The following is a 12,091-nucleotide window of genomic DNA, read 5'->3' on the forward strand; positions in this document are numbered from 1 at the left end:
TTGTAATAATGATTGCAATTCGTCTTTCATCGGACCTTTCACACGCTCACTCGAAAACTGTGATTTAAATTTGAATTCCGAACGAACTTGAGGCGGTATGTGTCGTTTGTGACTTGTCAATCAAAGCACTGCATCGCAAATACAAACTACAATGCGTACATGGCAATTGTATTATCTACGGCATGCTTGAAAGGTCACGTAAGCTCCGCCCCCAAAAGATGTTTTGGTGGTCAAGCCTTTCACACGGAAAATTCGTACCGTAATTTGAGTGAAACTTAACTGGAATTCACCCCCGGAGTAGAATTTGAATTCGTGATTGTGATTAGCGTTCGGGATTCTAGTTTGGTTTCACACTTGCTAAAAGTTCGCCATTAGCCTTATTCTTCAATGGAATTGTCATTCTAATTACGATTTTTTTTCCGTGTAAAAGGGCCGTAATTTCAAGGGAATGCACACCCCTACAAAAATATTGGGGTGCTTCAGCTTCCTGGGAGCGCGGGGGTAGGCCTTATAAATATACATGTAAGTCTAATATTTGGTCTTGAGGTTAATTCAAGGTGATGGAGAGCCTTTAGCCAGCTAAGAATGTGAAGAAACGAGCTTTTGAATATATTTCTACTATTTTTTAAATCTTTAAATCCATCTATACATGTGCACAGCGGTGTATGACACTCACTTTGCGCGTCTTTCATACCTATCCTCGCTTTACCTGTCTCTCTCCCCCTCTTTCTCTCCTTTATTCTTTCTCTCTCGTGATCTCTCTCTATTTATTTTTCTCTTTCTTTCCCTCTACCTCCATCTTTGCCTAGTTCTCCCTCTCTCCCTCTCTGTATTTATTTTTGTCTTTCATCATGTTTTAGTCGTTCTAGTATTTGATAAAAAAGAACAAAAACATGTTTTTTTTTCAGGCAATCGTTAAAACTCAGTGCTTTTTTTAATGGTTTATTTATTTTATGACCAGAAAAATTGGCAAAACAATAACATTTCTTATGAAAAATATTCATATATAAGGTTACATGCTAAATATACTAATCAATCTGATCAATTATAATAGTTTTAGAAACTAAACCCCGTCTCCGTGAAGAAGGAACCCAAAAAAATACAAGTATATATTTTTCAGAATTAAACTTTCTTCGTTAACCATGAATATTACCGTTCTTAATGAACACACACACACCCACCCATCCATACACACCATAAATTCAGCTCAATATAATCTAAATGACGATATGCCATGAGCGCTTCTACCGCCAGACAAAGTGCCATTTAATAGCTGTAGACTTCGTTTCATTCTTGGATAATAAACTAGCACCGTGTATATTTAGAATTACAACAAAAGTTTATAAAATAGTGTACGAAAAATATGTGTTTGGTATTTTGCAAAAGTGATACTGTGCTCACCGGAATAGGACTAGATTGTTTGCCGGGATCGCCTATATCTTTTTTTTCTCTCTTCTAAAGTATCTTTTGCTTGATGCAGCCCGGTAATTATGGAAATGAAATAAGAAATCGGATGAAAATTCACGACTCATATTCATTTTATTTAGATCAACTTCCAAAAACAGATACATGTAACTGACAATTTTCTTTGACGAGCTTTTTTTCAAATTTCCTATCAATTTTGAAAAAAATGTTTATACACCTCAATCAATAAAAAAAATAATGCTTGTGATATTTGGTTGTTCCTAACTATAACGCGCCATATATGTTTGACACGTCGTTCATGGCTCTAATACACACGAAAACTACATAGAGATATACATTATATAAGTACAATATCATGATATAGAATGGAAAAAAAACCCAATTACTATAAATAAAAATAAGTACACCATCAGTAATTAATACCTAAATACTAATGTGATTATATGTACATGTAAAAAGTGTAACAAATGAATTCTATCAAAATGTTTTAACAACCTACGGTATAACCGTAGCTCCATGGTATAACGAAGATCATTGGGATTGCATTGTAGAGATATGCTTTAGTAACAATGACGGGCTAATAATAGACTTTAGAATGTTTAGAGACGTCGTTCCCGTGTAGAATGTCTTGTGAAACCTAATTAATGTAAATATATTTTTACTGCTTCAAAGGAGTAATGGACCGAACTGGTTTTAACTCAAAAGGCATCCTCTTTTCCCGACTACGGCCCTGCGATAGTTTCATGTTCACTTTACAGGGAGGGAATTATTATTATTTTTTATTTACTTATTTATATATATATATATATATATATATATATATATATATATATATATATATATATATATATATATATATATTTTTTTTTTTTTTTTTGGGGGGGGCTATTCTAATAAGCTTAAGGTTTCTGTATTTATAACTGATTGATAAGGAGGCGATATGTTTAGTTACTTCATCCTCGTTATGTAGATTGTCTTGCAGACAACGGTTGAAACGAATGAACAAATATATGGCCAAAAATAATTAAACACGAATGATACTGTGTTTATTTCATTCAGCTGTGTGGTGATGATTTAACTTATACTATATACTTCTTATTTTAGTTAGAAATAAAAATAATGAGAAGAATACCTCTACTCTGAGCCACCAAAATGATATTTGGTTTAAAACGGTTTTACACTTTTATTAATGTTCGACTGTCTATCAGTCTACCAATAGTCAGTCGGCGCTATCAACTTTGCCGAATTTAAAGATTTTGAATACATTTTAAAATTCGGAATGAACATTAATTCATAGTGAATGAAAAACAATAACAAACATACATTATGTTATAAAAAATATATATGATCTTAAGTTTTACGTTTACGTGAAAGTTTGAAGTTACAATGGTTAAGATTTTAACAAAGTCCCCGATAAAACCGATTTTCTTTCGCTATGTTTGCTCGAATCTTTAAAGATGCACGATCCCAGGGTTCAAGGAGGCGCTGCTGGACATACGTACGCCGTGCGGACGGCGCCATGCAAATTACGTCGATGATCTTCGTAATGAAGATATCGGCGGGAACAAACTGTTCAACAGCGTCGGATATCGTGCACCTTTAAATGGTGGCGACCAAACCTAATCATCAGTCTTAATGATAACATTACTCGCCTCCCCTTCCCATAACTCACCCTTCCCGTGTGCCACAGCCAGTTTGCCCTTTTTGTTCTTCGCTACAAAAATCATATCTCTATAGTACACCTTCTGGAAATGTGCTATGGATGTGTTGCCTTTATACACTGTCAACTGAAAGTCATCGCGTTGACCTTGGCCTGCTGATATGTTAAACTCCTTATGGTCGTTTCTCCTATATTCGTTCCAATAAGATTTAAAGTAAACCGTATCCCTTTTGTTATATGTACTAAAGCAAACCTCCCGGTCTATTTGACCAATTTTCAGATAGGCCCAATTGTCATCGGGCCCCCCTACGATGCCCAACCCGCTTGCAATTGAAGCGTCAATCACCTTACCTATTCCCCATCCAGCTACACCTACAACGGCGCCCACTGCTGCACCTGGTGGACCCCCTATCACGGCCCCGGCAGCAGCTCCCCCGGCCACTGCCCCGCCTACAGCAATTGAGTTCTTGGCATGGTGGTTCTCAATTCCCATTTGCCCAGTTACATGCTCGGCGACAGCTTGCCCCACCGCAGCGGAGAGACCAGGTACCAACATTGCCATCTTGCCAGCGTTAGCAAGAAACTGTGGTGCAGCTCCTTCAACTGCTGCCTGAACCCCTGCTTCTGCTCCTCTGGCGCCAAACTGAGCAGCAGCCAAGCGAATAGACTCATCAGCAACCACGACCGCCATACGACGACCAAACTGGTCTGCGCCACCCCGAACAGTGGCGTTCAGAACCTGCCGGGCCACAAGGCTTTGTGCTTGCTTCTTAATGAACTCAGCGGCAGCAACTGGTCCCATCTTCTTCAGACCTTCTTCACAGTTCTTCACAATCTCGTGTCCAATTGCTTCAAGTGCCTCTTTATTTTTGTTGAGAAGTTCGACCGCTTTCTTCCGGGCCGCTTCTCTCTGGGGGTGAGCGAAGTGTCCGAACTTGGCTAGGTAGATCTCTTCGAATTCTGCCACTCGCTTATCAAAGCTCATGTCAAAGATGTCATTTTCTAGAAAGAACTGCGAAGCCATTCTATTTCATCAACTTCCGTACTCTTGGTGGTCAAATGTATTTTCCAAAGGTCTGGAGAGAAGTAAAGAAAGCATTAGAACGATTGTATCATTTGTAAATGGCCTGAAAAATGGCCAAAGACGAATGAGAAGAGCATACTCCTGAATGTTTGGATAAAGCAAATTTAAGCAGTAGTGAACCATTGTGTGTATACAACGACTCGTCCCTCTAAGCCTTTGTCAGACCAGATGGATCTTCGTTTAAATGCAACTCTAAAAAAAAAATCAAGCGCAAATTCCTAATACGGGCAATTCATTGGTAAAAAAATAAAGTTGATTTTGATCGATAATCTTTCTGCAAAGGGCTAAAGAACACTTCAAATTCAAATTCAAGCCTGTAACTCCAAATCGACGTGACCTCACCTTGCTTTTATGATGTCTATAAGGCTCCCCCTGTCATAAGTCAGATCCATGTCTTGCGCGCGGGAATTCTACGAGCGGCCCTCAAATCAAAGTCTTGCACTTTGTCATAGTATACACAAAACTTTGGGGAATGCACGAAAACCGCTATATAAAGACGCATAGCGCCTTTGGCAGGGTTTCTGCGTGAAGTCGTGACACAGACTGTTGATAAGGCGCCTGATATAGCAAATGTGCTTACCATTTGCATCTTGAAATTAATAACACCTGGCGCTTTGTTAAAAGAAATCGAAGTTCTTTCGATTGAAAAAATACATTTATATTGAAAAATTCACGTTCGCCTATTTTTTGCAGATTGATATATGTCTTACCGAGTGTTACTGAAGTGGTTGATGAAAGACATGGGTTCTCAATTAGCAGTTCCCGAGCCACTTTCTATAAGGTCTTGCGAATTAGCACATATGAATCGTGATGAATGTGTATATTATGTTATTCAATTCGATAATAAATTTTTTTCACCGAGCAAAATAGTCCATATACAGTGCGTATCAAAAAAAGTTTACACTTAGAAAAAATCCTGTAAAATTGTATATTTGTAATATCCTGAGGATTTTTCCACATTTTAAAATTGGTACAGATCCATTTTAGCAAATGATGATATAGTTGTCGAAAAATATTTCCGCTTGAGTGAGCAACACTTACTTTTGAAAAGTTAGTGAAAAATGATTTGCGCAGAACCTTGAAATATTTATGCGAATAAAAGTAGATCTTAATCATGAAGAACACGTGGAATTTAGCTAGTAAAATTGATTTGAAGATATCTTTTACCTTTTTTAACTTGTTTCCTTGCCCAAAACACTTTGAAGAATGCATTGCGCCCCACCCCACTCCCCTACACACCGAGGCCATCGTGACGATATTTGCTTTACACTGAGCTGTGATTTACATGAAATGGCTTAGGCTTGATTTTTATTTTGTTAATCATTGTGAAGCTTAAGAAAAGTGTGGAGAAACAAGTATTACATGAAAAATGAAATGTAAACCCACTTTAAATGATAAAAACTTAGTGAAGATGTCTGATTTAACTTTTGTTCAGATTCAGTTATGTTCTCAGATCCAGCTGGCACAAAAAGGGTAAAGGTTGTGCTGACTAAGTGCTGACATTTCAATTTGGGTGGCAAAATTGTTACAAAATGCTTGAATGTATCCGTTTATTTCAATTGACTCAAAGTGCAAGGGAAATGTATGAGAAAGGTATCGCAGGGTAAGTTTCATTTCGCCCTTTCCCCTTGACACAGCGTGAAAACGAGCATTTCTGCGCGAACAGATTTCTGCGAGCTTTACAAAAATGGACAGTGCTCACTCAAGTGTAACATTCTGTCATAACTTTTACTTTCATTGGATAGATGAGACCCAAACCCAAGAATATATGTGACAAAAATTACCCACATGTTGTATACATTTTTTAATTCCCAGGGCTTTTTCAAAGTGTAAACTTTTTTTGATACGCACTGTATAAGATATTGTGGGTGGGTGGGTGGAGGGGGGGGGGTAAGTTGTACCATCTCATTGCAAGGCCCCTGGACTCCATGCCGTGAGGGTTTTTTCGCTTTGCTCGCTATATGTTATATTACTTTCTCAAGCTATTGTATGTGATTTCTTCGTCGACTAGTCTGGTTACAAGGTTATAGACCCAGTGCAATGTATTAGGATTAAGATAGACCTACTTTATAAACAGTCACAATCTCTCATTTTCGGTATCCTCTATCTATCCCATCTCCACCCCCTCCCTCTGTTAAGCCATTATTTAACAGGATATTGGTTGGCCTATTTACACAACAATAAACCTATTAATCACGCATTCCTGTACAGTGTCAAGTAAACAAAATCAAGTTCATAGGAAAGGGAAAATGAAACTAATATTTTTTTTTTTTTTCACCATGATAACATGTATAAGGCGCCATCTACTGTGCACCGACGCGATGTATAAGGCGCCATCTACTGTGCTCCGACGCGAGGCGTCGACGAAAGAATTGGCACGTCATGCACGTAGGCCTATTGTAACCAGCAAGTTGGCTGAGACACATCGCAATTATATTAATATCATCTGCCATTTCTCAGATCAAATTCACCAACCATGCCAACAAAAGGCTGATTTGAATGAATGTAGAAAGGCCAGTAGCTGAAAATGTCATCAACATTGGATGCAAATTGAGATCCTAATGTCGATTCCAATTTTCACTTATTCCCATGTACTAAATGGGCGACGTGTGAAACAAATCACACCACACTCTCACTATTACGTTCATTAAGCCATTTCATCCAATTCTCAAACAATAAAATCTTGGTTTTATTCACTGGCGTACCTAGGATTTTCCAGAAGGGGGGCAATTTTTTGGGAGGATATTTCGTCCGTCTTCAACAAAAAAAAAAAGGATTCCTTACCAGAAAAAAATTTGACAAGCAAAAAAAAAAAAAAAGTCCTCAGGTTCAAAAGAAGGGGTACACATCTGATTTTAATTATTATTTTGGCTTCTCAAAAGGGGGGGGGCACGTCCCCTGTATGAGTTGTGACTCGTCAGGGGGGGCAGGGATACGTCCCCTGCATGAGTTGTGACTCGTCAGGGGGGTAGTCTGCCCCCCTTAGGTACGCTAGTGGTTTGATTACATTGAGGGCACAGTTATCATCCGATGATCATGATTTATGATGGAAATCCTCTTCGTCATCAAAATCTATACATATTATTATTTAGAGAGAGAGAGAAACAAAATAATATAGTGATTCTCCAAGAAAAATAACTAAATCGCTTGACAGGTCCTTACTACGAGGTTCATATTTGTGTGCACTTTAGTGTCTCGTTGAAATGCAATTTATTACTACTAGTTTTATTATTACTTTCTCTTTATTTTCTCTTATTTTCTCATCCTCTTTCATTGATATACACTGAACTGGTTTATGTTCTAGTTGTCATATTGTTGTATTTGTTTTTTGGCCGATATATAACTATGTATAAAGAATATTTTTAATAGGATTCTGCATCTTACAACCTCCGCTTTTTTAGCAGCCTCCTCCATTCTCAGCCTGGTTGTATGATAATCCTGATTATATAGTTTTTGTGCAAAAAATGCTATTATGTTTCATTGCTTATATCAGGATGTGCAAGACCAACCATTGTATTTAGACGTTGGAATGGAAATAAACGAAAATTAATTAAAATAAAAACAGTCAAGCCTGAACAAACAGGTATTTTCCGTCATAGATGACGATGGACTATACACACACGTCTGAATTTGACCGCTTTCATGCTATTTATTGTTAAGATTTCATACAGAATACAACGTTTGCTATGCAGTAATGCACTTTAACAATTCCACAAATATTGATGATTGATAGCGTGCCAAGCAAGCGAAATCAAAGTATGCCTAATAAATACACACAAATGAATAGCTAAACCGAACCCACCATTACTGTGTAGCAAAATCTATATAGTATAAAATACTTTCATGTGGAACACTGGCATGAAGATGGTTAAGGGGCTTGGGGACCGTGTCCCCTAAACAAAAATCACGACCAAGAAAAACGAATAAAAACAGAGATAAGTACAGAAACATAGCTGAAATATCCTTTTTCTGTATATAATGTTAAATCTATCACAAAATTCAATTTTTGGAATAGAAAAGTTAAAAAAAATCCTCGTTTCCTTCACTCGCTCGCATCTTTTCAGAAATTTTGTTCCACCGGCCATATCTGGTCCTTTGGAAGTTTTGGCTCATTACTCCACTAAGCACTGTAGAATGTCCTCTTTCTCCCGTATGGCCTTATTACTGAGCTTTTCTCCCTCCCCCGCTGGAAACAACACAGTGTCAGAAAGTGTGATCACAGTGTGTTCACATAGTGAACTATGTGGAAATATCACTCATACTCAAAATGCCCAAATTCAACAGCGTGAAGATATTTTCACACTGTGGACACCTCAACAGTGTGACTGTTCACCGCGTGCTCACATGGTCGACTATGCAATTATGTGATTCAAACTGTTGAAATGCTCAAATTTTACAGTGTGAAGGTGATTTCACATTGTGTTCCACACTTTGCACACACTGTGGCATAAACTGTGGGACACTGTGTTTTTTCAGTTGGGTCGGCATGCTTGGGTCAGGGGTGGTGGTGTCACTCGACCGTCATGCCGGGTTTGATGAGCAGAGGAGGATATGAAAGGTCCCGTCAAAGGCGGAACAGCTTTCTCCCCCTTCCCTTCTCTCCTCTTTCTTTATCCCCCTCCACCTCTCCTTTTTGTTTCTCCCCTTCTCTCTCCTCCCTCTCCATCTCTCTCAAGTTCCCTCTCTCCTTTTCACTATCTCTCTGTCTCCCTATCTCTCCCTCGTCTATGTATCCCTCTCTTATTTCCTCTATCCCCCTCTCTATCCCTCTCTCAATCCCCATCCATCCACCTCTCTCTCTCTGTTAAGCCAATATTTGACAAGTTTTGGTTGACCTATTTACACAACAAAAAAAGTATTAATTACGCATAAATCAAAACAAGTTCAAAGAATAAGGAGGAAAATGAAACTGCAATAACACGTATAAGGCGCCACTGTGAAGGAAACATCGAAGCGAGACATCGACGACATAACTCGCACGTATACAGAGTACCGAAGTGTGACATCACAATTTTTTTTGTATTCCATCCTTTTTAATACCAGATTTTGGTAGAGCATGATTACCCCCCCCCCCTGCCAAACTTTGGTGAGAATCGGTCCATTGGGGTGTTACATATGACCTTATGAATACATAATTAGCCCCATTGAAGTCAAGCAAAAATTACACTGACTTCAATGGGGCTTACTGTGTATTTTTGAGGTCATATCTCAGGCCCCCATGGACCGATTCTCATCAAATTTTGGTAGTTGGGGTTTTTCATCAGGCTCAACCAAATTCCGGTATAAAAACGATGGAATACAAAAAAAAATGTGACGTCATCACTTTGGTACTCTATTGTAACAAATAGTCAGTTAGACACATCGCAATCTGTACATTTCCAAGGTCAAATTCATCAACAAAAGCCTGATTTGAATGAATGTAGAGAGGCCAGTAGCTGAAAATGTCGTCAAAATTGGATGTAAAATGGGAGCGTAATGACATTTCCAAATTTGAATTATTCGCATGTAAAAGTGAAACGGTGATATATGTATCATTAGCGATATGCAAATGAGAGAACCAAAATCAGTACTTTAATCTATTTCTCAACTTATGTAAATCTTGTATTGTTTACAGTGAGGGCATGGCCATTAAACAAATTGAGCGAGCCAGAAATAATAGTGATTCTCTGTACAAATTATCCGAAAGACCTTGCCAGGTCCTAATACGAGATTCATATTTGTGTGCAATTCATTGTCTCGTTGAACAAGTCTAATTGTTTCTTAAAATGCGTACTGTTATTATTAGTATTATAATTATTATCATTATTATTCTCTCCCTCTCTCTTTCCATTTTCTTTTTCAATTTTTATCCTTGGTATACATTTAACTGGTTAATGCTAAAGTTGTCATTTTTTTTTTTTGGGGGGGGGGTTGCTCCATTGGAGGCTGCATCCTACAGCCTCCACTATTTTAGCAGCCTCCTCCATTCTCAACCTGGTTGTGTGATAATCTTGACTACATAATTTTCGTGCGAAGAAATTTGCAATATGTTTCATTGCTTATATCAATATGTACAATAAACGTTGGAAATGAAAAAAAAAGAAACAAAATGAGATGAAGAGCAAAATCTTCTGAAGTCAAGCCCGAAAGAACATGTATTTTTCCGGCATTGATGGCGATGAGCTATAGGCCCTCATTCACCGAATGTGTGAATTTGACCCCTTATTTATTGTTCAGACTTTCATAAAGAATAGAACGTTAGCTGTACGATTCAGCAACGCACGTGCCAGCCAAGCGAAATTATTTTAATACACACAAGCCAATAACAAAAACTAAAACTACTCATCCCTGAGTAGCAAAATTTAAATATTTAGAGTATGAAATACTCTCATGAGTAACACTGGCATATATACAGACATGGAGGGGCTTGGATGCCAAGACCCCTAAAAAATTTACGACGACGACATATAAACGGAGAAACATAGAGATAAGGAAAAAAGGGTAAAATAAGATTTCCGATTTTTTAACATAAAAAAGTTGTTCGATCGCTACACTCGTTCGCAGCTTTGTGGAAATTATGCCCCATACCCGGAGTCTGGCTCGATCAAATGCTTTGACTCATTACGCTACTGAATGATGAACCTAGAAAATGTTATTGCTCGGTCGCTCCGCTGCCTCGGACACGAACACTCATTAATTGTGATAGTATTGTAGGATTGAAATATTACTTTATACTGGTAAGAATATACAAATGTTACATGGCTATGACAAAAGTTATTGAGTACTCTATCATGCCAATTGCACTCTGTACCCCTATCTTTTAATCCCCTTGTATACGATAATATCATAATAATTATAGTTTTAATACAGCCCGGGAAGTTAATACTTTACCTTTTCTAAGTTTTTCCAGAAACAATTATCCTTCTTTCTTGCAGGTTTTCCGGCGATCAAAAATGGATGTACACAATTATTTTAAGCAGGCAGCAAAATAATAATGGATTCGAATAATAAGCTCGAGTTGTACGTGCATTAGAGTTTATATGGAAACGAAACGAAAGCAATTTTTTGTTTGTTAGTCTCCAATGAATAAAATCACCAAAGGACAATTTGTGTGTTGTTTCGTTTGGATGTCAAAATTCAAGGGAGTGGAACGACATGTTAGGTCCTTGGTGGCCAAATTCCACGTATGCCACAATTTGGTACTTTGAAAGCGTTTCTGCACTGGTTTAAATCTGTTGACTCGCTACCACTACAAAATTAACCTTTTCTTTGGTACTTGATTTTGTGGTATTAAGTGGCATTGAGTTTGTGATATGCAAAGAAATTGATTTCCCACATGATTATTGATTCATAATAGCCGTGAAATTATTATTGTTGCCTTTTTTCATCAAATATGTTTATTATTTATGTCGTGGGGTGTGAGGCAAACACGTGTGGCAAACAGTCCAGTACGCTCGTGAGATCTTGCTTCTGTACGAACATCATAGTCTTTTTTTAAAGGTAGATTGTCTTACATAGAAACATCTCGTGTGAGATTTCGTTTCTTTCGTGCTCATGATGATGATCGGCCCATTGCCCTCAGCTTGATACCAGGTGGGTGTTTCATAAATCAGTTCGTAAGTTAAGAGCGACTTAAGAACGACTGGTGAACCTTTCTTTCACGCTTAACCATCGCCAATGAATATACCATTTACCACAATAAAGGATCACCAGTCGTTCCTAAAGTCACTCTTAACTTACGAACAGCTTTATGAAACGGCCCCCTGAATCCACAATAATAATACCCAATTAGACGCAATATTTATATAAGCGTTTTTCCCAAATGACACATAGCACTGACAATTTCAACTTCCCTAATACAAAATACAAATGGCAAACATAATATAAATGAAGGCAGCTGCTTAAAGAAGCGTTATTACCTGACAACCATTGAAATATGAACG

The 12,091-nt window shown here is 37.9% G+C and overlaps 1 protein-coding gene across 1 annotated transcript; it reads right to left on the minus strand.

Annotated features, from left to right (window-relative positions):
- Positions 1-2,302: 2,302 nt before the first annotated feature.
- Positions 2,303-11,229, minus strand: LOC129266766 (uncharacterized). Its single transcript, XM_054904572.2, has 2 exons — positions 11,040-11,229; positions 2,303-4,161 (listed from the first exon to the last, which is right to left on the minus strand). Exon 2 carries the CDS (start codon positions 4,107-4,109, stop codon positions 3,045-3,047), a length of 1,065 nt encoding a protein of 354 aa, XP_054760547.1. The 5' UTR covers positions 4,110-4,161; positions 11,040-11,229; the 3' UTR covers positions 2,303-3,044.
- Between the last annotated feature and the right edge of the window lie 862 nt (positions 11,230-12,091).

The sequence above is a fragment of the Lytechinus pictus genome, chromosome 8 (assembly GCF_037042905.1).
Source record: "Lytechinus pictus isolate F3 Inbred chromosome 8, Lp3.0, whole genome shotgun sequence".
Taxonomy (NCBI): domain Eukaryota; kingdom Metazoa; phylum Echinodermata; class Echinoidea; order Temnopleuroida; family Toxopneustidae; genus Lytechinus; species Lytechinus pictus.